Genomic DNA, 27,315 nt, shown 5'->3' with positions numbered 1-27,315 from the left:
TTTCCAGGTATGAAAGTTAGTTTCATTGGTCTATTATTCCTTGGGCCATCTTCAAGGCCATACACAATCACGTGGAAAGGACAGGATTTCACATCTCTTCACCAAAATTTATCACATTAGGGATAGTCCCTCACTCTGCAAATATATGGCTTTTCAAATGTAAAGTAAGTGTCATACTGCAAAACTGTTAAAAAAGATACAAAGCTGTCATATCTTACAATGCTATAAACTTTGTAAAGGCTAGCAAAGAATTTAGATAGATTACGTTCCTAGGGCACAGGATCGTAGGGAACGTACATCTCAAAAGCCATGTTCTTCAGAGTTCCTCAAGTATACAGATAATCTATAGCTTGGCTGGAGAGATTTAAGTTGTCTACAACAGGCTGTGAATGTCTTAGAGCCTTATCAAGATATTGAGTCTGATTCATGGTTATGATCTGGCCCCTTTGCACCTCTCACTGTAGAGAGTGTGCTGGTGAAGGAAAGAGGCATGCAGGGGGCAGAGAAGTGGAACACCTCTCTATTACACCAATCTTCCACTGGTGTAAAGTCCTTGAGGACCTATCAATGGTGACAAAGTTAGAGCAACCTTTTGGTTGCTCTGATATCCTGGCCATGCCAGCACAGAATCAAGGAGAAGAAATTGGTCCCCTTCCTCTTCCCTGCACCAAGCAGAGCTTGGACACTGGGCAAAAATCAAGCCCCACATTTAAAAGTCCTTAATCAAAGGGCTTGTCTACACTGGAGACATTTTCTAACCGAGAGGTGGTCTTCAAACTGATTCAGTAAAAATGGGTCAGGACACCTCAAACCGGATCTACACTACATTTCTAACCAGTTTTTAAATCACTTTAGCAGACTGGTTGCATAGGTTGGAAAGCGAGAGCAAAGTTATGATTCTTTGGGTGACCATGCATCTTATTTTCTAATGCACAGGGGAGGCTTTTAAAGACAGTCTTAACTTTGCATTTCCAAGCTTCCTAGCTTATGTGATTTTGGATTCAGTTATGATGTTCTGTTAGGGCTAGATGCTGCCTAGATCGTGTGTGTCCTGATTAAGGGCCAGGCAGAATTGCAGCCCTGGACGCAGAGGAGTAAAGGAACTGCTTTGTCCGGACTCTTTCTGGAGTACATGGTGCCCCAAAGAGGGCTGGGGAGGGGGGGGGCGGGGGCAGGGCAGAGGCAGGATTGGTTTTGGCAGATATTTCATAACGTATAAAGACTAGTAACTGACACACAACAGTGGCTTCCTGCATGATAAAAACAGTATCTGCTGTTACAGTAGCTGGGCAGGGGAATGACACAGCTATTGATAACGATCATTTTTCTAGGCTTCTATCGTATTGTTCTCTTTAACCTCTGAGGATAGGACAAGAAGCAATGGGCTGAAATTGCAGCAAGGGCAGTTTAGGTTAGACATTAGGAAAAAATTCCTAACTATCAGGGTACTTAAGCACTGGAATAAATTGCTTAGGGAGGTTGTGGAATCTCCATCATTGTCTAACCTGCTCTTAAAAATCTTCAAACACCTGTCAGGGGTCGTCCTGCGTCAGTGCAGAGGACTGGACTAGATGACCTCTCGAGGTCCCTTCCAGTCTTATGAGTCTATGATTGTTACCCACCAAAAAAAAAAATGTAAATCAGTGAAAGATGATTAAGCAAAACTACGAATGCCATGTCATTATAGCCATCCACCTCCTCATCCTTAAATCACTTTGCAATTTTCCTTTTATGATTCTTCTTTTAGATCATGTCCTTCATACATGTGTTTTATGCAACACTGTGTACAATCTTCAGCTAGTGCTGAACTACTTTGGCAGACTTCTAGTGTTCCAGGCAGATGGCGAAGACTAAGCACGTACCCACAGACTGGCTATTTCAGATGAAGCTCCTCTTTAATCCAGAAAAGGTTTAGTTCTGGCATTTTAATCATTGATTGACTGGGATCTTTCCTTCCATGCTGGGTTAAGTCAAAGATCCATATGTTAGACGTACTAGGGAATTTGTGAGGCTGTAGATCATAGCATTGGTGAGAGTCTCAAGGGAACAGAGGAAGTCATAAGGAATGTAAGAAGTCACAGGGTTAAAGCCACATTAAGACAGCTGTTATGTTAATGAGAGTTCTGCTTTTCTTCCAACTGTGGGTCACTAATTAAGAAAAATATTAACTGTTTTATTGTTTTTCACATTTGACATTAAAGTTAATGTACACTGGAACACCATACCCAAGAAGCTATTCTTACTCCTAATAGACCTAGTGTAGAAGATCATAGTTGTTATATTTGTGCACAGCACATCCCATTGTCACTGCCGAGTTTATTCTAGTGCAGTACAATTCCATTTAAGATGCTGTCATCTGTTTTGTTGGCTTTTCATTCTCAGTAAAGGTAATAATGGAAGTATGCCTCATTGAGTTTATCTTCTCAAAGAACTACGGTTCATCCACGTAGTAGATTTGCTTTCCTAATTGTAACAGGATAGTTATGAGAGCTTTGTGAACACTTCAGTAAGAAAGTAAAAAATGGGCAAAATTCAAAATGGCTGGATCCGTGAGGAAGTATACATAGCAACAGAGCTGTGTTGCAATTGGCACTCTTATTTTGCAAGGGTTAGTGCAATATTTTTGGTTATTTCTTTCAATTTGGCCCCCCCTCAGGTTCAACTTCAAAAGAACTCAAAACATCAAAGCAAAATTCAGCCAAAGCAACCAAATTTCATTTGTTTTCCTTCCTGAAATATGTGCAGACACACATTTTGCCTGAGTTCAACACCCAAAGTTAAGCTTACCCAAGACCACTCAAGATTAGCTCAAAATGGGGCACAAATCCTTTGAAATGAATCACAATTGTTAGCAAATCTGATCCTTGTCTTCAGTTAGTAATGGAACTCCAAACCAGGCAAGTTTTGTATGATTTTGGTTTTGGTAGTGTGATAGACCCAGGCCAGTTGGGTACAGCAGAGTAGTCTTATTGGTAGCCAAAGGACCTCCCCCCCCCCCCCCAACCTAAGGGAAAAATCCACAGGACCTGGATAACCAAGTAATTCTGGGGGACAACTAATGAAATAACAGGGACAGGAGTGTGGTCAAAGGGCTAAACATAGGGAACCTAACGGGGACACCGAGCAGAGAACCCCAGACAGCGCCCACTGCTCCTTGAAGGCATCAAGAGAGCCAGCGGACGACGCCCAGAGGAACTCTGCCCGGATGCGTGAACGGACTGAGGAGTGGAAATAGGCCCCACAGTCACAGGAAATCCCGTTGGCCAACCTCCTCTCCCTGGTTTTGTAGATGGCCAGTTTGGCCAGGGCCAAGAAGAGGTTGACAAGGAGGTCCCGCGACTTTGTGGGGCCTCTGATGGGGAGTGCGTAAATGAACAGGTGAGAGGAAAAGTGCAACCAAAAATGTAATAATATATCTAAGAGGAGCTAGAATAGAGGCTGCAACCTGGCACACTCCAGATAAACGTATGCCAGGGTTTCCCTCACGCCACAGAAGGGGCAGGTGTCCGGGATATGGGTGAACCGCGCCAAGTACATGCCCATGCTCACGGCCCCGTGAAGGAGCCGCCAACTGATATCCCCGGTGGGCCTCAGAACCAGGATGGAGGTACAGCAGAGTAGTAGAAGGGAGATATACTGGCCACTGGATAAGCAGTTTTCTGTTCCCTGAGTGACCAGAGCAGGGGCTGCTCCAGGCTAATGAGAACACCTGACTCCAATTAACCTGCAAAGAGTCAGGTGAGGCTGTTAAGCACCTGATTCTAATTAAGACCCCTCTGATGCTATAAAAGGGTTCACTCCAGTCAGGCCAAAGACAGCCAGGGAGTCAGAGGAGAGGAAGTGCAGCTGAAGGGCTCATTAATGAAGACACCCTCAAGTCATTGGTAAGGGAGCCCTAAGGTAAGGGTGAAGAAGGGAGAAGCAGGAGAGCTGTGGGGAAGTGCCCCAGGGAAATGTAGCAACTCTGGCAGTGGAAGGTCGGCTGCTAACAGCTGCTACCATTAGGGCCCCTGGGCTGGAACCCAGAGCAGAGGGTTGGCCTGGGTTCCGCCCAACCCCCCACTACAGAAACACCTCCTGGGAGGGGAAGCCAGCCCCTGTCAGAACAGGAGGCTAAACTGTTTTGGTAAGAGGCCGTAGGAGCAACAGAGACTGTGGGAGTTCTCTCACCAACCTCCTTGCTGGCTTATGATGAAAAGGGCTCAGTAGACTGTAACCCTGGCCCTAGAGAGAGAAGGGCTACGTGGAGTGTTGCAGTGAGCCTCTGAAGCTAGCATAAACTGCCTGGAAGCGCAGGACCCACGGGGACAAGGTTGTAGCTCTGCCACAGCAGGAAGCAGTTCCCTTTGGCCACCATGAAGCAGAAAGTGTCTGATGCACTCTGAACCTAAACTCTTTGGGACAGTCCATTCCAGAATTGGCCAAATGGGGGGGTTGGAAACCCGCTTTATGCCTATTTATATAATCCCACTATTTTCTCCATCAGATTTTTAATTTGTTTACATTTACTCAGATCCATATTATTTTGAAAATATGTACGTCCAAAGATTTCTTAATTGAAGTGACAATGGAGATGAAAGGAGACACCATATACTTGAAATCTCGTCAACTTCATAAGTTAAAGTGCAATAGTTTCAGGTAGTACACACCTGAGTCACCCTGTCAACTTTTGTGGTTTTCAGTCAAAATTTTCCCTTTTTTTTTTAATTCTCTCCCATGTTGCTGTCCAATACAAACCAGGAGAAACTAACTAATTAATTATAGTGGGGAAAACAGAGAAATGGACTATATACAAAGTGTTGTCAAATGTGCAAATTAAACAAATTGGGAAAACAGATAATTTTTTTCTCTATTCTCTTTCCATTACATTCATTGTAAGTGTACCATGATCTGTAAACAACAAAAAACGCTCCTTCAAAGTTATCCACTGTTATGAAAATCGGAAAGCCATTGTCCATTGGTTGGTGTAAAAAAAAAAAACCAACAACAACAAACAACCCAACAACTGAGCTTATAAACAACCTGGCTTCTCATTTTTCCTTTTATCCCACATTATAGTTGTGCAAGAACATAAACAAAATGAGCTCTCAGCTTTCTAATAAACCTATGCAATGACAGAAAAGGAACTGCTTTTTTAGACAGCTTTTTAAACATGTACCTGAACCCGAGCCTCAGTAAGTTTGGCTCTTTGTGCAAGTTCTTCCCGAGTGTAAATATCAGGGTAGTGGGTCCTCTCAAAAGCTCTTTCCAGTTCTTCTAGTTGTTCTGCAGTAAAGGTTGTTCGACTACGACGCTGCTTTCTTTTTAAAGGTAAATCTGGTTCAGAATCTATGTCAGAGCCTTCATCAGATTGGGGTGCTGATGCTGGAAGAAAAATCAGGGAACAATAAGGTTCTAGCTGACAAAACCAAAAGAAAAAGTAATCCATTATTATTTTTTTCCACTGGGAAATAAATAGCTTCATATATAAATCTTGATTCATTTGGTAAACTTGATTCTAGAATGGATACACTCTAATCTGAGAGCAGAAGTAAATGCTACATTACAGTGTATTACTGGTACATTTGCTGAGATGAATGAATAATTCTCAACCATTTGTTCAATGAATGTATCCTCTTTTCTTGGCCCTGGGATATCTGGAAGCAGATTATGATTTCCTTGAATGTATTTGTTATTCAAACATATTCAATGAATTTTTTACTCTAGCAGATTATTGCAGGTATTTGAAATTCGATCTGTACTGCTTCATTTTCATTGGTCAGATAAGCCATACAGTCTTGATCCTTTCTCCTGATTGAGAAAACAAATAAGCACTTGCAGCTAATTTAAAATTCTGCCCCAATGAATACCCGTGAGTGTGACTTTGAAATTCTTTTTTCATAGATGTGTCAGTAAAACCTGATTGCTCAAATTATTATGGAAATCGAATACAAAAAGGACATGAGCATATCTGAAGCAAATTCATTTTTAAATGTGATTAAATATTTGCATAACATCTTTTGCATTATTTGTCCAGTTCTGCAAATCTGCATGGTACTTCCACATCCATACAAGTATAATTCAACAGGATTATATTTTCATAATCATTTGCTACTTATCTATCTTGTGCCTTCCTGAGACTCTGCTAGTAGGTGTGGACAAGTGTTAATGCTCATATAAGATCTCATCTAGTATTGTGTAGGGAGCTTATATAGGAATATGAGCACTGAGCATATACTAAGAGCTGTAGTTTGTGTTTGACATTATTCTCCACTGTATTGTCAATTATTACTCAGCTCGTTGATAAGGGCCAAGTTCTTCAATGGAATTTTGCTCAATTAAGGATGGCAGAAGTTGAACCATTGTTTTTATTAGCTGCATATCAGTTGCTGGCACAAAAAGTACAATTGCTTTCAGCAGAAATAAAAATACACATGAAGGGCCAGGTTCATGTCTTATTGATTAAACTGACCTGCATCAGGGATGAATTAGGTCAAAATAGTATAGGTGCTTTTCTGACACCAGAATGTGTGTCTAACAATTAAAACTCTGTCCTAAACAAAATAAGGATCATCCCACTGGAATATTATATCCCTCAACCCTCCCCCTTCAGTCTCTTCCTGGGATTCCACCATAGGAGACTACGGTCATGTTCCAGCCGAGACACCATAAGTTTTCCACACTAACAGAGGCAGCCTGGGAGATGTGCTAAATGAATGCAAGATGTCCCTGTGGAACAGGGGTTACTGACAGACTGCATGACGGTGCTCCCCTACCTCAGCTGACTTTCCCCTACAAATGGGCAAGAGCCTTGATTACACTGTGACATTTACAAACATTTTAGGTCATCAGCAAGGGCAAAGATTAAAGAAAATAATGTAAGGATTACAGAGAAATCGGGATTTAAATTCTTATCAGATTCTTATACAGACCAAAATACTCCAAATGTATTTCAAGAACTTGTCCTTGTAATTTCTATGCAGCAGATTAATCACATCTAGAAAAGAATATAGTTAAGTGACTAACATAATGGCTCTATTGTTCTGTTTCTCATTGTTTTGTTTCTAGAAATGAGCCTAACCCCAAATGTTTGTTTAAACACTCCCAAAGTTTGGTTAGATTCAGATCAGATCCATACTTTGCAACTGGACTTTATTTTTATTATGTTTATTAAATAAACAAATCCCCCAGATCCAACTTCCCCCGCATATGAGGAAGCTCAGATCTAGAAGTGATTTTGCAGCTCAAGCTCACCTCTCCTAGTTTCCTAGTCTCTATGGGGAGAAGATAGTAACATGGATGCTGGGAGAGCTCAGACATATGGTTCTGTGCAGTTGCTTTGTATCCCCATATCTATGAGGCCTATGAAGTGTATACTGTGCAGACTCAAAAATATCTACAAATAGAGCAGAGAGACAAGCTGGGTGAGGTAATATCTTTTATTGGACCAACTTCTGTTGGTGAGAGAGAGAAGCTTTCAAGCCACAGAAGTTGGTCCAATAAAAAAATATTATCTCACCCACCTTGTCTCTCTAATATCCTGGGACCGACATGGCTACAACCACACTGCATAGACATACAGTACATTTTCTTCCTCGTTCTGATAGGGATGGGGGAGGGGTTAATATAGATGCCACTTCTATCTTATACTGACTTCATTTCAAACGTCTCTTCCAGAACCCTGGCAACACCCTCTTCTCCTCCTCCATCAGGAAATTGTAATAGAAAAGGGTGGGGTGAGGAGTGGCAAAAATTCCCTCATCCATTAAACTCTGCAAGAGAACCCATCCAGCAACAGGAAGGAGACTCCCCACTGATATTACAATTCATCATTTTATTGAAATACCTAGCACCACTTCTACCTTAAATAAAATGAAATAGATTATTGGTACAGACCTTGATATAAAATAATCCCCTGAACATGACTCATTGAAGCATAACTAAAAACACAAAGCCAAAACAGAAATCTCATTTTAACTCTAGCTAAAGAGACTGACTTGTTCAGTTCCAACTATTTTACATATTCAATTTCACTCAAGCTGTTTGAACCAATAAGTACACCTAATCTATTTACCCAGTCTTGCGTGTAGGAAGACAAGGTCCTTTTACAGGCAACTCAGCTGAAGAGTTTATGAATTTCTGGATACACAGAGGAATAGCTATTGCTAGTACAGAGACGCTCAACAACACACTAACCAGTCAGATGTCTAAATGACTTCATAGATTGCTAGGATACAGCAATTAGATTAACTTTAATCTAATCTGTAAACTATTTCAGTCATCTAGCCACAATAAATGTTTTGGGACCAATCCTGCAGGCATCTTGGCCAAAACTCCCATTTTAGTTCATAATTGTAATGCATTGAGAAGTACATATAACTCCCAGTCTCTCACCTCAATGAGAGCCTTGTCTGAGAAAGACTTGAAGGATTTGGGCCCTAAAATTAGAGTACTCACCCTATTTTTCAAATAAAGAACAGACAGCATGATCTGCTGATTCCAAACAGTTTAATTCTATGTTTCAATGTGGTTCAAAACCCTCTTCATTATCAAGTAAAAATTCTAGCATATCATGAAATAAATACAACTCCTTGTTCTTTGAATTTTTCTTAGTTCCCAGTATATTTGACCAAATCATTTCAGGTCTTTTACCTTCTTCAAAACTTGCAGGGTTACAAACACCAGCATTAAACCATCCCAGAAGCTTAAAAACAGAAAAAAACCACAACCTTCTCTAAGTATCTTCCCCACAGCGGCTCCAGACATAATCATTCTCTGTTGCTATGACAACTCAACTGGAACAGCTATGTGGCTAATGAGCTAGACTAAGAGAAGTTGGTGCTTCTGTTAGAAGAGCACAACTGAAGTGTTAACGGTTTTCTGTACCTGCCTGTGGTAAAACCTGAAACAGGACTCAGGAAATCCTGGTAGGTCCACTTTTGAGACACTTTCTCTGCCAAAGGCTCCCTTTGATTGGGAGGGATTTATAAGTTTCTGAAGAACAATGGGAGTCTGGCCTTAAAACCTATGAACACCACGAAGGAATCCATGAAAGGAAGCTCCAAACCGGTCAATATCAGGGCCTCTTTCAGTACTTTTCTCCCAGCATCCCTCAGGAGCCAGGCTGATGCTGGCTGCCCTATCTATCTAAACGTGTGTCTTCAAAGCTACCATGGGGTATAGAGTACACACAGAGCATGCCTAGCTAGTGTAGTCAGTGAGGAATGGCTTAGGAGCAGGAGCGACGAAAGCTCTCTAAGGAGTAGGGGGGCTGCCAGCACCCAAACTCGGGCCCCACTCCCCACACCACCCCTTCCCCTGGTGGCCCCACTCCTCACACCACCCTTTCTCCCGAAGCCCCCCCCCACCCCATGCCACCCATTCCCTCTGAGCCCCTGCACATCCTGCCTGTGAGGCCCTGCCCCTGCACCACCTCTCCCCCCAAAACCCCGTCCCCACTCGCTCTCTCTGCCCCTTCCCACCCATTGTTTGCCTTACAGCCAGTAAGAAGTGATGGGGCCCATGGTCCCTTGTCTCCCCCTGTTCTGGCACCCCTGCTTAGGAGAGGGAAGTAAAATGTCCTACACACCTGAAACCTACAGTATAGTACCTACACAGCTTTCTACATGCCCAAGAAGTGCCTCCCACATCCACACTGCTATTGTTAACAGTATAGTGTCCCACTGCCACCCTGGGCCGGTGCAACCATTTAGGTGACCTAGGCGGTCGCCTAGGGCGCTAGGATTTGGGGGGGCGCAATTTTCTTCGGCAGCGACCGCGGCGGCCAGATCTTTGGCCACCCCAGTCGCCACTGGCATTTAGGCAGAGGGAGCTGGGGCAGGGGAGCGCAGGAAGGGCCGCCTGCAGCAAGTAAGGGAGGGGGCGGCATGCAGGGGAACTCCCCGCCCCAGATCACCCCTGCACCGCCTCCTCCCCGAGCACGCCATGGCTGCTTCACTTCTCCCGCCTCCCAGGCTTGCGGCACCTAAGCTGATTGGCGCCGCAAGCCTGGGAGGCGGGAGAAGTGAAGCAGCGACGGCATGCTCGGGGAGGAGGCGGAGCAGGGGTGAGCTGCTTCACTTCTCCCGCCTCTCAGGCTTGCGGCGCCAATCAGCTTAGGCACCGCAAGCCTGGGAGGCGGGAGAAGTGAAGCAGCGATGGAGTGCTCAGGGTGGAGACGGAGCAGGGGTGAGCTGGGGCAGAGAGGGGGTGCCTCAGGGCGGAGGGTGGGGAGCTGCCTCAAGAGGGGTGCCTCAGGGCAGAGAGGGGGAGCTGCCGCGGGGGGGGCACCTCAGGCCGGGGGTATGTGGGGTGGAGGGCGCAAGGTGGAAGTTTCGCCTGGGGCGCAAAACATCCTTGCACCGGCCCTGCTGCCACCCCCCCTGCCAGAGCCTTTTTCCACCAGAGTGAAAGGCTCCAGCAGTAGGGAAAGGCTAAGGCCTGGGAGGTAGAGAAAGTTTCTGGCAGCTCCTGGCTTCTGGAGCCTTTCCCCATTGCCTCCTCACTGAGGTAGGCTTTCCTCACTACTTCCCCACTGCCAGACACCTGTAGCTACACACCACATTGACATGTATGGAGACAGCTGCCTCTCACTGAGGCATGTAGCTACATGTGTAGTGCCTGTACTCTACATGCAACCCTAAATGTAGACAAGGCCTACGGCACTTAGATGCCCCCACATTGTGTTAGTATCTTAATGTCTCACAGTCTTTAATGTATTTATCCTTACAACACCCCAGGAGATAGTGAACTTCTATTATCCTCTTTTACAGATGGGGAACTGAGCCACAGACACACACTAAGGGTAACATTTTGAAAAGTGCCTAAGGCTTCTAACTGACATAAGTGCTTCTGAACTTTTTGTCCTAAGTGACTTTACCAAGGTCACATAGGAAGTATGTGGCAGCGCAGAGCGTTGAACCCAGTCTCAAGTCATAGCGGCATACCCTAACCAGTGAGCCATCCTTCCTCTCTATGGGGGAGGGTTCCATTCACCCCAACCTCTACATAACTATCAGACTTACTCAGACTATCAAGGGAAATATGCATTTCATACTAGGAAAGTTAAAGTTGAAAAGCATAGCTAAAATGAAAATTGAATTAACCTCAGAATCCTCACCTGAATACCTGCATTAACTGGGTGGGGGAGAGGTATTAGGTACATTTTAAAAAGGCAATTTGAATGATTTTATAAACAGTGAACTATTTCTGATATTTCCCTGTTTGCTGAAGATCTTGTATCCATGACAGGATGATGTATTTAGCACAGAAATATATGATTAATTCCATTTCCATTCCACCTTCAAATGTTGTCATTTACAGTAAAGAAGGTAAAACACGACTGCTAACCTAAACATTTTTCTCAGAAAAGTAACTAAAAGAATCTAGGTTAATGCATCTAATACAACTCATAAATTCTGAACTGGAATCACAAAACGAAGGAGAAAAATGAACCTCAGATTAAATGGCTTTCATATTCAGATGAGTTCATCACTACCATTCTACTCCAAACCTGGCTATTGTTATTGAAAAATACCGAGTTCATTTGTCTCATCTGATCTGAATTATTAGAATCAGGCAAATGTAATCTCAAATGATAGCAGTCTGTCTGTACAACAGAGTGCATCATGTTTTTCTTTATTGAAATCTGTTCAAAGGTGATGGGCTTTTGACTGAAAAAACAACTCAAACTTTTAACCAGGCAAAAGGCCTACCAGGATATTGACCAAGCCCAGAAATAGGCACATGTACCTAAGAAATTACAATGGTTTTGTAATGTACATTATGACTCAGATACCCCTATTTATGGTACCTGTGAGCAGTCTCATATATTTCTATGATATTGCTGGCTTAGAAAGATATTGAGTCTATAATTATGTGAGTGTGAGAGCGAGAGAGCGATTTATATATAAACAAGGGAAGTAGGGCAGAGAGAGACAGAAAATAGGAGCTAACCTTTATAATTAGCCCAGAGAGGTTAGTACTCAAACCTCCTTTTGCAGTAGCTGGAGGAAGGAGGAGCGTTGTTAGTTTCCAAAAAGACCATGTACAGGACAACAATCACCCCACAGGATTACAAATTCCTCCCTTAAAAAGCAAATCAAAGTGGGAGGAGAAGCCATAAGTGCCACCAGTGGACTATCCATGAAGTTTAATTAAAGAAGGAATTACAGAATTAGAGAGCAATTCTTTGTCCGTTAACCCCTTGTGACCTGTTAGGTGGCCTCAGGAAATACTTCATCCTAGTTAACATTATTATGCACAAAACCTTTGCTCAATTTCATAGGGATTTGGTCACATGGAATTCTGTAATGATTGGTTTCCCAAAGCACATCATAAATAGACATGCCCATACGAAAACAGAACAAAATAATTCATAAGCGCTCATTCTGTGCATTGTTTTTCTTCTCAGCACGACATTTCATTTGAATAATTAAATAACAAAAACATAACAACCATTTAAAAACCATATATTTATTTATTACAGATGCAACACAATGCACTTTAGAAATGTCTGAAAAGAGGGATATCCTTCTACAGAGCTTTGAAGGCAGAAATTCATTGGCAAAAATTCAACTGTTATAAAATTACCCACACAAAAATCATACTGACTTTCTTCCACGCTAATAATCTTTGGTCTGCGCTAGAAGCACTGTATATAGCTATGGATTTTGTTAAAATAAGACAAACATTAAACAAAACAAAACATCCCATTGGGCTGAGATTGATCTTTACATTTCCATTTGCCACATCTTGTTATTTATTTTATGTAATATTAATTTAACAAGACTCCCTCCCCTCTTCTCTATTACTTAAGTCTTTGAATGGGGCAACTCAATGTCTGAGGTACCTATTTGGCTAATTGCAGAATGTTCTATACTTGTATACTTTAGCATTCAACACAGAGGACACAATGGGGCAGCTAACTGTTTTCTGATCTGAAGTAGCCTTTTACACTCAAAAAGATGTGAATGACCTCTATCATGTTTACTCGGGTGCAAGCCAGGAGGAGTGCAGCAAGGCTGATACCCCCACACAAACCCAGAGTAAATGACAAATGACACTTTCCCTTTGTGATCTTTGGGATTTTTGTTGACTTATTTGGAGGCTTTTGTTGAATCCTAAGAAATGGCCTGTGGCTGAGGCCTATTCTACCAATTTCCACGCTCCATCTGTGGTATCCATCAACAGGGCCTTTGCCCGCATTCAGGGCTCTGACACCTGCCTGGCAGGATGCAGGAGACACAAAGAAAGCTGAAGTGGATGAGAAGGGGGAGGTTGTTTTTTGGGGGGACGGTAGGGGCGGGTGGTGAGGTTAAACTGGATGCACAGTAGGGGTTAATCCAAACCAATCCAATCCAGAAACCTCAGCACCTGGAGACTCCCTGTCAACATTTATTTTCGATGGGAGAGGTAACGGAGTTCAAATGTAAATTAAAAAATATTACATATGTACTAAAAAAAGAAGAGAGAGAAAGAAAGAGAGAATCTGTCATAGGGTTTGGGCCATAAGACTCTCCCTAGGCATTCTCCAAATAAATCTCCAGGGTTCATTTGCTATAAAAACTCCTAGCAGTGGTAGGTAGCAAGGCAATACATGCCTTTTTAGATCATTGTTTGTGTTAGGCTAAGCTTTCAGCAGCTGGCATTTTAACAGTTGATAGACCAAAAAAAGTAAGGAGTCCTTTTTTCCCCACAAAAAAAGAAAGTCCTCAGAAAAACTAACTGGCATCTTAATTTCCTTCTAACATATTTTCCCCCTCAGTGTTTCCATTTAAGAAAATCTCTGTATTTGCATATGAAACATTAAGACTCTAGAGTCAACTGACTACTCTGCTCCCAGCCCAGCAGCTCTCCAAGTTGTGTTTCCCCTTCCCTACAGAAATGTAATGCTAGGCCTCTCCTCTCTCCCCAGTTCCTCCTTCTGAAACCTCAGTTTCACAGCAAGGGGTCATTAAAAGGAAAATAAGCCCCTGCCAGGTCTGTGCTAATCAAAATAGTACAAATAAACTCTGACACTCAACAACTCCCCAAGTGCCCACAACCCTGGATGGAGAGTACAGATTAGTTATGAATATGGCAGGCAGCAGGGGACAAGTTCAGAAGGTCTAAAGTCACTACGCAGCCACCTGTGAGTTGTTTAAGACTCACAACAGTACCATTGTATGTTTATTTAAGATAAGGGCTATGGAACGTGTTCCACAGCTCAGCAACTGACCCAAAATTTCTGAATTGCACTGCTTCTGTTATAACACCCTTGGAAATGAGTGGTTTTGGCTGGTTTACCAGGTCTCAGTGCTGTCATTTAATCCATGCCATTATTTTCTTTCTATGCTGCATCTTTATGATTTTTCCCCTTCTTTAACATTTGTGTTTTTTGTTTTTAAATGGGCACTTCCTTCTGTTAGGTTTCATTGTGAAATATAAATCCACCCAAGTGTGAACAACTGGGCTTCTTTAATCTGACTAACAAAAAATGAAACTTGCATCAAAAAATTAAAACAAGATAGTGAAGTTACGATGAAAATGCATTCATGCTGCTAGATTTTCTTACTATAGTGTGAAAGGTAGTATTTTTTCAGGATCAGAAACCATTTTACAAACAATACTAATTTTTAAGTTAGAAAAGCCATTAAATGGTTTGGAACAGTTAGAAATACTGGAAAAAAAATCAGCAGGATCCCTTTTAACCCTTTTTAAAGGCACTTAGGCGACTAAATTTAAAAAAAAAAAAACTACCGTCTGTTCAAGACATGAATATGTCTCATCTACAAGGATTAAGTCACACTCCAACTACCCCTTTGAAAACTGCTGCAATTCGCAAAGGGCATACTTAGAAAAACATTTAAATGGCTCTTTAAAACTCCACAGGCACCTCAACAAAAGTCTTCAGTGAGAGAAAGCGAGCCGAGGCAAGAAAAAGTATTACTCTTTAAGTAAACTGATTAATAACGTAATTAATCAGTTAACAGAATCCAAAGGCATATGCCTATCTAAATTATTTTCTTAACAATAAGTCAAGAAAAATTTTATTTTCTTTGGACAAAATCACACGATCAATGAGCTCAATAGACCAAGGTGAAAAGGAAAACAGTAGCTGTAGTAAAGGGAAAGGGCCAACAGTGACTTTTATTTACAATTGCCAAGAGACAGGCTATTATTGACCATATGTGCCACAATCACCCTCCTTATCATGGGTTGGCCATCATGTCCATTGGGAGCTGTTAATGAACTGGGTAATTGAGCTGCTGACATGTGTTACCAAAACAAAACAATAGGAAGAAGAGACAAATGAACATTTTATTTGCCAATCAGAGTAGGTTCCGCTTTTCAGAGAGCTGCAGCTAAGTAAGTGGCTGAATACATAAAACAGTGCATTGAAGGCAAGCAGATGCATGCACAATAATGGTTAACTGACAGCTTATGGCCCATCTGTGCTTAACATTTTGTTAAAAAATTACTTGACTTGCTAAAGAGACAAATCATACAGCTGCCCCAAGTGCTGCATTATAAGAGATAAATCATTAGCTAAACTGTTTCATGCTTAAAATGACAATGCATATTAACAGTATGCCGGGACATTTTGTCAGCACAGCTTGATGCAGTTATAACTTACAAAAAATGTGACAGCTCATAGCTATTCAACAGAAGAGAATGACAACACTGTGAAAACAATTTCACCAAGCAAACAATAGACAATTCATATTCTCTTCTTTTTAAAAATAATTTCTATAATATTTTTTTAAAATGATGAAATAATATGCAAAGGCAAACAAGGCCACTGTCTAAGTGTTCTGCACCATTAAACTGCTTGCATGTACTTCATTCAAAACCACAGAGCATCAAAAGGGAACACATTCCACTTTAAATATCATCAAAGACAGCATTGCCAGTGCTGAGAATCAAATGGCTAATTCTCCACTGTGCACTGAAAGGATGAATAATTTTAAAAGGGAAAGGAAGGGGATACAACAAATGCCATAACTGAACAACTTCTCCTCCCATTCCAAAAATGAGACTTGCTTTGTTGGAACAAGTAATATGAAACCATCGGGTGAAACATGACTTAGGGCTTGATCCTGCTCTCGCTTTCACTGGTGTAAATCAGCATTGTGCATTATTATTATTTATTATTATTTATACTGCAGCAGCACCAGGAGGCTGCAGTCAGAATTGGGGGCTCATTGTATAGCTGGGTGCTGTACATGATCCCTGCCTTGAAAAGCTTACAATCTAAAACCTCGATTGTGCAAATATTCACCCCAGGAGTAACTTCGTATTTATGAATAGTCCCACTGAACTCAACGGAACTACTCATATGCATAAAGTTACTCACATGCGTGAGTGTTTGCCAGTTCAAATCCTAAGAAACCAGTGCAAGTGGCAACAGAAACAAGCTCTTAACTCCAGGTTTAACCACAAGTGTGAATTTAAACTGATTTCATTGAACTGGCACAAACCCCTGCGTGGACATTCTTGTTATGGTTTAAGTGTGACTCTCCCGCCTCCCCTACCCCCAAACCCTACCCCAACTTGATTGAGAACAGGTTTAAGCTAAACTGGAATAAGCCATTTTTAAACCAAAATGTGTGTCCACATACAGTTTGCTCTGGTTTAAACAACTAATTTAAGTTACATTGGTGCAACTTTCCCATATAGACAAGGCCTCTTGTTGGTTTTATGCCATTGTAACCAGGGCCGGATTAACTCCCCTGTGGGCCCGGGGCTATTAGATTTTGTGGGGCCCCTGTATACAAGTCTTTTTCTAATTTAAAACAAAATGATCACAATTATGGCATCGAGGCTATTAACCTCATACTAAACTTGCCTTTTAATTAACATAAAGCCATTCTGTGGTTACATTTCAGTCTTAAAACATGTAGAATATAGTTAAGTTAATTCAAAATAGCCTATTTCTTACCTTAGAACAGCTGTTTTATTAGTTTCTTTCTGGGAGTGAGTTTGGGTGCAGGAGGGGGCTCCAGGATGGGGCAGAGTGTTGGGGTACAGGAGAGGATGAGGGTGCAGGCTCTGGGAGGCAATTTGGTGCAGGAGGAGATTCTGACCTGGGGCAGGGGGTTGGAGTGCAGGAGGGGATGCGAGGTGCAGGCTCCGGCTGGGAGGCGCTTACCACAGGCGGCTCCCAGCTGACGGTGAAGCAGGGCTCCAGCAGGCTGCCCACCTGCATGCCTTCCATAGCCCCACGCCACTCCCGGAAACGGCCGGCTGCCGGCATATCTCTGTGCAACCCTGGTGGGAGGGAAACAGCGTGTCTACATGCGCTGCCCATGCTCGTTCCTGGCCAATGGGAGCTGCGGGGATGGTGCTGGGGTGGAGCTGTCTCCCCCCACCCCACCAGGGGCCACAGAGATGTGCCAGCAGCTGGCCACTTCCAGGAGCGGCTTGGGGCCACTGCATGTGGACAGCCTGCCTGAGACCTGCTGCGCTGGGGCCTCCCTTAGCTCAGGGCCCTGAGCTGCAGCCCTTAAAGGCCCTGCATTAATCCAGCCCTGATTGTAACCCCACCGACCTCAATGGAGTTACTTATGATTTCTGCTGTTGTGGGAGAAGAATCAGGCCCATTGGGCAAAGCAGGTAGGATTTGGCATTTACCAAATATTTCACATAATTCTTAAAAGTACAGCATTGTTCAAAAGGAAAGAGCAGGTACTGAAGTAACCCCAATGGCACATAGTACACAAGATAGATCTAACCCACACTCCTAGAGAGAGACGCCACTTTGGCATGTGGTCCTGAGGCTCTGTCTACACAGAGGTATGATTCTGCAGCTAATCTAGGTGTCTCACTAAAAATAGCAGTGAAGACATGGTGGGGTGGGCTTCAGCGCAGCCTAGCAACACAAGTCCATACCCAAGGTTGCAAGCAGGTTTGTACAGACTGCACTGAAGCCTTCGTGCTGACTGTTATACCTGCCATTAGGCTAAATGCACTGAATAAACTGTTTGCTGCAAGAAGTTTGCCCAAATGTATTTATTACCCTCAAAACAAGGGGAGGTTGACAATTTCCTGTCAAAATGTTTTCTAGACGGAAAATTAGATTTTTGACAAAATTAAAAACGTTAGAGAAAGACAGGTTTCCTCACAAATTGGGATTTTTCATCAGGAAACTGAAAACCAACAATTTCTGGCCAAAATTTTTAAAAAGTTTAGATTTTTGGCATTTTTCAGCCAAAACACAAAACCAAACCAAAACCAAACTGGTTTTCAGTTGCTGAAAAGTTCTCAGGTTTCAGCTTTTTGGATTTTTTTAAAATTAAAAGTCAACGTTTTTCACTGAAAATTTTGCCCAAAATGAAAACATTCTTGTTTTCAACAAAAATTTTAAAGCCCAGTTTTCCAACCAGCTGTACTCAAAACCTAAATTTAATCCCACTGAAGTCAAGCAAGATGGGGGCTGTTGACACTTCCTTAAAACCCACCAGCTTCTACCTAAGTGCCGAGTCTGGAAGGTGCTGAGCACTCCCACTAGGCCAGGGAGAACCTCCACCTTTGTGTTAGTACAGTACCTAGCACAATGGACCCTTGATCCTGGCTACAGCCTCCCTGGAAGGTAAGGGTGCTCGTCAGCTCTCAGGAGGCTCTCACCACCTTGCAGGATTTCAGGCCAAAGCTGTTTCCTCAGGAAACAGCATGTGGGATGCAGGATTCCTTAGGATACAGGTTTTCCTAGGATACATGATGTGGTTCCATTTATTATGGTCCCATTTGCGCTGTTATGGTAATTAACATGAGTCTGTTTCACCATCAGACATTTCTAGATTCCGTTCTTCATGCTGTTAAGTTTGTGTATCCACTAGTTCCTGAAGTCCTTTAATTGCTCTCCTCTCCCCTCCCCAATAGCTGTCATCTGAGTGTTTGAGGTGGGACTCCTATACAAACCCAGGGCTGGTTAAGCTAGTTCTGGGCAAACAAGTCTCATAAAAGCTATTAGAATTCAAGTACATCACCTAATCTTACAAATGTCAGTATTACATGCACTAAGTGGGAGGAGAGGGCAGCTAAAGCAAGACAAATTCTAATATTTTATTACAAATGCAACACCAAGAATCTGAAGAACAGATTATGTAAAAAGAGTATCTCAGCCACGCTTACCCAAAAAGCTACAAGGAATTTTTGGCCATAGTCTTTTAATAATAAACAGGCTAGTAAAGAGAGAAAGTTTGAGACATATTACAGAAGCAATTTATACAACTTAGTACATGTTAACAACAAACAAGCTTCATTTCAAAGGAATACATTTTAAAGTACACAGTTCTCTGTAGTTCAGTGCACACAAAAAAATAGAACGGTATTCAGAAGGGCAATTTTAAAATCTACTGAATGGATTTGGGAAGCCCAGTTCTATATCTATATGATAGCAGCACCATGTCAAGCTACTCTAAAAAATGCATGAACTCAGTGCACACTGAGCAGCCCCTCCTTTGATTAGTCACATACATGCCCCTGCTATGTTTGCTCTTCTTTGCATTTTGTAAACAGATGCTGACAGCTGTTCTTGTCCTTTGTTCAAACAATGACAATTATAACCAACAAGAAAATTAATAGCAGATGAACACAATTAATTGGGCTGAAATGAAAATACTGTATTTTACTTATGAACATTCTCCCGTCCAAATCTACTTTTAATTCCTTATTAGCTCCTCCAGAAAAGTTGAAAAAGTAACACTTTGGTTGTATGGTCTACTGTAAGGTAAATAAATACACCAACTCTTTCCCTATATTTCCATCACACACACACACACACACACACACACACAGAGTATACTTCAAGTATAAATCTTGCTAGTCTCATGTGTTTATATATAGGATTATAACATATAAGACTGGTAAGATTTATACCAGCATATTTTACAGACTTTTTGGATTTACTGGTACTATGAGACAGAATATGTATCTCTCTTGTCTCTTGCAAAGTGTTATTTACCTTGAATAATTTAACATTACTTATGACTTATTATTATTATTATTCACTCCCTGTGGAGCATAAGGCGCCAACCACTCTCCTCCATTCATTTTGTTCTTGAGCGAGACAGCAGATTTCATCCCACTTCATTCCCATACCTTTCATTTCCTCTTCAATGGTTCTTCGCCACGTCCCCAATGGTCTACCTCTCCTCCTTCTTCCTTGTGGTGTCCATCGTAGGGCAATACGAGGGTGTCTGTCAGCATCCATTCTCAACACATGCCCCAGCCACCTCCATCTTCGTTGTTTGGCTTCATCCACTATATTGTTGATGCCCGTTAATTGGCTCACTTCAACATTGGTGATACGCTGCGGCCAATGTATGTTAAGAATTCGCCTAAGACACCTTCCTTCAAAGCCCCAAAGCCGACTTTCTATCTTCTTGTTGGTCCTCCATGTTTCCGCCGCATAGAGCAACACAGAGCGGACGTTCGACCTGTAGATCTCTACCTTGGTTTTCATTTGCAAGATGGTTGACCTCCAAATATTCTGAAGTCTATAGAATGCATTTGCTGCAAGACCGATTCTGGTAGATATCTCCTTCTGAATATTGCCATCAGCCGATATGTAACTACCAAGATATTTGAAGTCGTTCACCTCCTCCAATTCTACGTCACATAACACTGTCTTTGTCGAGCTGGCTGTTTTTACTTTCATTATTTTGCTCTTACCGGCATGGATATTAAGTCCTATGCACCTTGCTACTCTACCTACTCTATCAGTCTTCTCTTGGAGGTCCGTCTGAGAGCTTGAAATCAGGGCGTTGTCATCCACAAAGTCACAGTCTTCAATATGACCAGAGGGTCCCCATGCGATCCCTCTTGGCCTATCTTCAGTGGCTTTCCGCATCACCCAATCTATGACCACAAGAAATAGAATGGGCGAAATAACACACCCTTGTCTAACTCCTGTTCTCACACTCGCTCTGCTGTCCTTCATGGCGAACACAACACTTATTGCCGGCATACATATCTTTGAAGATGTTAATCACTTTCGAAGGGAATCCATATATTTTTAAGATATTCCAGAGAGATGGATGGTGGACACTATCAAATGCCTTCTCGAAATCAAGATAATTAATGAACAGTGGCGAGTTCCATTCAAGAGATTGTTCCATTATCATACGTAGTACAAATATCTGATAAACGCATCCTCTCCCACTCCTAAATCCTGTTTGTTCTTCCCTCAGGAGCTCTTCTACTGCTTGTCTTATTCTCTGTAACAGAACTCTGCAGAAAACCTTCCCGAGCACTGATAACTTGAATAAGTACTTGTTTATAGATCAAACACGGATAAGGAGCCACGTTTAAATTTACATTAAGTCCCTTTATGCTTCTCTGACATTGTAAACATGCCATAAAGTGTGCATAAAGTACATTTATGGAATGTAAATGAGAATGAGACTCATGCTGATTTAAATGTTTGTTACTTAATTTGTTACTTTTTGTTTCCTTGCCTTATGCATGTTATCATAGTTGGCTGGGAGTTTTGTGGTTGTCTTGAGTAACCATTTAATACAAAAGAGATCTTAGAACATTTTTTTTTCAAAACAATTTCACCATAAAATGTATCCCTCTAAATCGTTATGAGCAGGAAAATGAAACCTAATCATAATAAATAAGGTCACTTTCACTTCCATGAAGTGAGATGGCAGAAATACAAATCTTACAACATGACAGAAAAAGTACATTCCTGTTTGCTATCTATCTTAATTCCATCACATTTGTTTAGTGTACTTCAAGATGCAATACTGAGGTGATCTAGAAGAAGTTGACACCCCATAATGCCTTGTGGCATCCAGGATGGAGGAACTGTAAATCACTGATGTTGGGCAGGAGGCTGAGAAGGTAAGATGAAAGCTACTGAACAAAGGAATTCAAAAGACCTTATTCAGTTTTCAGCTCAGCCACAAGGCCTAGGTATGACCTTGGACAAATCGCTACATCTATCCTGTATCTCAGTTCTCCATCTATACTGTGGGGCTAATATCACACAACGATTTGTGAGGATAAAATCTATTAATGATTGTGAGGTACTCAGATGGGCCATATTATAAGTACCTAAATAGACAGAAAGATAGACAGAAGCTATACACTTATGTTGAATATATGCACTTGTGTGATTAAATAAATGGCCATGCCTCCTGGCCAACCAATTTATTTTCATGCCCTCTTCCTCTCGGTCTTATCTGCAATTAGAACTTTTCAGCTTTAATAGTATGTACACTAGTAGATGTACAGGATTCACAGTTTCTCTCCATCTTCTGAAGAGTCCTAGAGCCAGGGGTGAAAGTAACTTAAAGGCCTGACTGGTACACTGGGGCATGGTCTCAACCGGAAGAGGCGTGGCCTCAACTGGAAGAGGCAAGGCCTTTAAATAAAGATTTAAAGATCCCCCTCCAGCTGCAGCTGGGAGCCCCGGGGCCTTTAAATCACCCCAGGAGCTACCAGCTGAAGAGGCGGCTGGGAGCCCCAGGGCTAAGGGACGATTTAAAGGGCCCGGGGTTCTGGCCACCACCACTACCAGGCCCTTTAAATCGCCGACAGAGCCATGCTGCCGCTACCCCGGGGCTCTGGCAGCCAGGCTTGGGTGGCGCTTTAAAGGGCCAGGGCTCCCCGCAGCGGCAGGAGCCCTGGACCCTTTAAAGCACCGCCTGAGCCCTGCTGCCTGAGTCCCGGTGTAGCGGCAGCAAGGCTTGGGCGGCGCTTTAAAGGGCTGGGGCAATGGCAGGAGTCCCAGGTCCTTTAAATCGCCACCCGAGCCCGGCTGCTGGAGCCCTGGGGCTTGGGAGGTGATTTAAAGGACCCGGGGCTCCAGCTGCTGCAGGGAGCTCTGGGCCCTTTAAAGCACCAGCCTGGGGAAGCCGGTCTGGTCCAGCATGGCATACCGGCTTTTGCCAGTATGCCGGACCGGACCAGCTTACTTTCACCTCTGCCTACAGCACCTCAGTATTGCATCCTGAAGTATACTAAACAAACGTGATGGAATGAGTTAGCAAATGGGAATTCATTTTTCTCTGTCAAATGTGGCAAGGTTTGTATTTCTGTTGTTTCAGTTAGGCACACAGAAAGTTTTCTACATTTAAGTGCCACTTAGGCAAATTGTAGTCTTTGTGCCCAATACAGAGAATATTTCCAACAAACCAAATATATGATATAATAATACTTTACATTTATATACTACCTTGCATGCCAACATGCTGTACCAACTATGGTATATACAAAGGAGCCAACACTCCTGAAATGCAACTGCCTCAGGGGTTGATGGTAGCAATTAGCATACACCATCCTGCACAAGACTGAGAGGAGGAGTGATATTAATTAAAAAAACTGGGTGCAAACCTATATTGTTACAGAAATTGCCATGCTATGAGCATCCCAGCAGGGCAGACAAAATAAACTCCATGATTCTCATACATTTCACCTTTTGAAGTACCATGTACCAATGCAAAGCTGAAGAAAAACTACTGAGATGTGAACCTGTAGTTTCAGTGTGTCTTTGTATTCCAAGTCTTTTAGTTAGACCTAAATCATCCCTGAGATAGCCCTTCCTGACAGAAACATATACCTATATTTGCGTAATGTAAAAGAGCAAATTGACTGATGACAATGGAAAAGAGTTGGGGACTGATGATATGGAATAAGGAAATGCAGACTTCTAAATGGGAGTCTTTTCACCAAAGAACTTTAGATGAAGCTTTTAGAGGTGTATATGGCCCGCAGTCATGCACAGATATCAATAACTAAGACATGTATAGTAGGCACAATGTATATGAGCCTTAATTTGGTAATCTGTTTTCAAAAATGAATAAAAAGTTGAGAAAGCTGATGAAATAGCCTGCATTTTCTGAAACAAGAAAGACGAATTTATTATTGGCTCGATCTCACACACGTTAAAATTGATAGGGATTTTATTCTTGATTACCACAGCTGGACAAGAGGGCCAGTAGCCCAGATAACAGTGAAAATGGTTGTGAAAAGATTTGGAATGTTTTATGGTAGGCAAAACTACAAGACAGTCTATGAAGGTCATAGAAATGACTGAATTCAGAACTGGTTGCTGACTTCATTATGATAATTCTTAATGCTTATCCTTATACTCATGTTTGTTATTATTTCGATGATGTCTCATTCTTGCAACAAAAAGGCAGTGATCACAGCTCAGGATTGGGCCCAAAATTATTTACATAGCTGCTTTCACATAATATATGGATTGTTGCCATTAGGTTGTAGAATTAATAATCGTCATCAGCTTTAAGGCTTTCTTTAACAGGAGCTTCACAAGCAGGGGCTGCTCTAGACATTTCGCCGCCCCAAGCACGGCGGCATGCCGCGGGGGGCGCTCTGCCAGTCCCGTGGCTCTGGTGGACCTCCCGCAGGCGTGCTCCACCGAAGGAGGTCCACTGGAGCTGCGGGACCGGCAGAGCGCCCCCCACGGCATGCCGCCCCGAGCACACTCTTGGCGTGCTGGGGCCTGGAGTTGCCCCTGTTCACAAGACATTTCTTTGAATGAAAAGCTAAGGTTGAACAAAGGATGCTCACTGTGAAGCTGAGAATTCTGCATCCTGCTTCATCCCCCTGATCTTAAAATGATATAGTACCATTCAGTTGAATGCATATTTGTTCTACTCTTGTTTGAGCTGAGAATTCTGCAGCTTGTGCAGCCTTATATATATAGGGGAGTGGGTCTTAACAGCTCAATGGTGAGACATGTTAATAAGTAACTCCTCTTAGGGGAAAGATAAATGTCAGAATAGCTCAAATCATTTCTACATGTAACCTGAGAACTCAGGGAACCACGTTGAAGCTTTACCATGTGCAAAACCAGACAACAGGCTTCTTTAAAGTGGACTCTTCCCAGCCTCAAGCTGCTTGGCACCCACCCACCGCCGCCTTCTGAATGAGCAGAGTCCTCCAGGCACAGACTCATAGAAAGCTAAAATTTGCTTCCTCCATGCCCTGTTAGAAGCTCTGCATCAGAAAGTGGACAAGGTACAATTGACTCTCTCTGTTACTTAGGGTGACTATACATCCCTTTTGGGCCGGGACAGTCCCTTTTTTAAGCCCAGTCCCGGCCGTCCTGACTTTTTTCCCCAAAAGGAGGCATTTGTCCTGTTTGCTCTTGCTGACTTGATCAATTGGCAAAAGCAAACAGGACAAATGCCCACTTTTGTCAAAAAAGTGGGGTGCAGTGTGGAGTGGGGGAGCAGAGATGTCAGCCCCCTGCAGGGGAAAGCAGGGCTGGGGAGTGGGAAGGAATCAGGGTTCCAGCATGTGGGGCCCCCGCAGGGTTCCAGCAACCGGCCAACAGCTTGGCACAGGGGAGGGGGTTTCCTGGAACAGCATGGGGAGGGGCCCTCAGGTAAGCAGCTGTGGGGTCCCATTTTCTCTTTGGGAAATATGGTCACCCTACTATTACTGAGGAAAAAAAATATACTTTATCTGTGACAACTACCATGGCAGAAAAGTTGAATTGACACAGCTGAGAAGCAGCTAAAATAGACATGTAAGGAGGACTTAACAGTCCAAAACCACCAGGGATGACAAATGTGGTCCAGTGTCTCTGAGCAAATGGAAACAGAATTAAAAAAAAACAAAAAAAAACCAGACTTCTTATGCTTACAAAGTCAAGACACTGGAAATCAAACTAGGGCTGAAACACACTCATCCTTTGTGTGAACTGAAACACTGGGCTGGTGGTCTCTATGGACAAAATACCTTCACTACTTAGATAACGTGAGCAAGAAAGCCATACACCCATGTGGAAAAACAGAGAATTCTCAATAGTAAGCCGGCAGCTGCATAAGATGCCAGAGATACAATTATTTTAATCAAGGGAAGGAATCTGCATGACTGGGAAAAGGAATGAAATAGAATGTTAATGACAGGGTCCCACTTTTCACTAATATGGGGAAATAAACAACATCCATTTTAACAAGGTTCCTGCAAAATAAAAAAAATGTTCCAGCCCTGTTGCATTTGGATAAACTCACGGTAACATACAAGTCAAACTGTAACCAATCCTCCTAGAATCCAATCCTGCAGTTCGTACTCAGTCAAAATTCCCAGTGGTTTCCATGTAAATTTTGACTGAGAAGAACAGCACTTGGCCCTATACGTTGAAACAGGAACACCCCAGGATGGCCATCAGAAAAATAATGTGAACAACCAACATAGAAATCAACCTGTGTAGACACAATACATAAAGGAGCCCAAGAGAGTTAGGTGCCCAGGTCCCTCTGAATTTCAACAGTAATTACATACTTAACTCCCTTCGGCTCCTTTGACTATCCCAGCTTAAAACAATGCAAGTAAAATTAACTGAGTTCTGCCCTGATTTACACTCTGTGGGTTGCACAAAGTATAACTGTAGGCAGAATTTGGCCCAAAGTATATTAAGAGTCCCATCAAAGAAGTACATGAAAAATACAAGGCCAACATTTCACCTTCACTCAGGAATATAATATGGCTAAAATTAACTTGAAGCAAGGACTGAATGTACTTACAGGTGAATGTAGACCAGTGTTTCTCAAACTGGGGTCGCCACTTGTGAAGGGAAAGCCCCTGGTGGGCTGGGCCGGTTTGTTTACCTGCCCCGTCCGCAGGTCCGGCCGATCGTGGCTCCCACTGGCCGCGGTTCACCGCTGCAGGCCAATGGGGGCTGCTGGAAGCGGCGTGGGCCAAGGGACTTACTGGCCGCCACTTCCAGCAACCCCAATTGGCCTGGAGCAGCGAACCGCGGCCAGTGGGAGCCACGATCGGCCAGACCTGCGGAGGGGGCAGGTAAACAAACCGGCCCGGCCCGCCAGGGGCTTTCCCTACACAAGCAGCGACCCCAGTTTGAGAAACATTGATGTAGAGAGTATATTTCAAATCAGAAGCCAGAATGCATAATAGAAGAGAAAACAGAATAATCATAATTTAAAAAAAAATCAATATGCACTCAGCTCCCATCCCAGCACATCCCATGAGTTTGCAAAAAGAAAGAGTAGATTAGCTCAGGTGCCAGCTATTCACAGCACAGCACTTGAAAAGGCTTTCCAGGTGGCTTCCATCTTACTATTCTAAGAGCAGGGGCCTTGCCATGCTCAATGATAAGAGGCTGCAGGGATGCATGGGGGGAGCAAACGTTACACATAAAGGTACTCCGCAGGTTTAGTAAGGGCCAGTCTTGGTGCCTTATTCCTGCTCCTGTCCTTTGCAAGCATTATGCATTCACTTTACAACTGCTTTTGCAGTGCAACGTGTTCTCATCCATAGCAATGTGTCTCTACCTCTTATTGCTATTTTGGCGCACACAATGAATAGACAACATGTAATTGTTGGTCACCAAACATATCCTGTGACATGCAG

The 27,315-nt window shown here is 42.8% G+C and overlaps 1 protein-coding gene and 1 long non-coding RNA gene across 4 annotated transcripts in view; one reads left to right on the top strand and one right to left on the bottom strand.

Moving 5' to 3' along the window:
- The window catches only part of PAX3 (paired box 3), a 201,474-nt gene that overhangs the window by 25,957 nt on the left and 148,202 nt on the right, over window positions 1–27,315 (bottom strand). For all 3 annotated transcript variants that reach the window (XM_039489291.1, XM_039489292.1, XM_039489293.1), the window contains one exon: window positions 5,159–5,364. In XM_039489291.1, the coding sequence (XP_039345225.1) occupies window positions 5,159–5,364 (206 nt within the window). The remainder of the gene's footprint in view (window positions 1–5,158; window positions 5,365–27,315) is intronic.
- LOC120372305 overlaps window positions 8,776–27,315 on the top strand; it is a 63,643-nt gene continuing 45,103 nt past the window's right edge. Inside the window, exons 1-2 of the long non-coding RNA XR_005584843.1 lie at window positions 8,776–8,906; window positions 21,695–21,810. This is a non-coding gene — a long non-coding RNA (uncharacterized LOC120372305). The remainder of the gene's footprint in view (window positions 8,907–21,694; window positions 21,811–27,315) is intronic.

The sequence above is a fragment of the Mauremys reevesii genome, linkage group 9 (assembly GCF_016161935.1).
Source record: "Mauremys reevesii isolate NIE-2019 linkage group 9, ASM1616193v1, whole genome shotgun sequence".
In the NCBI taxonomy this organism is placed as follows: domain Eukaryota; kingdom Metazoa; phylum Chordata; order Testudines; family Geoemydidae; genus Mauremys; species Mauremys reevesii.
This window is presented reverse-complemented; position numbering and strand designations above follow the sequence as displayed.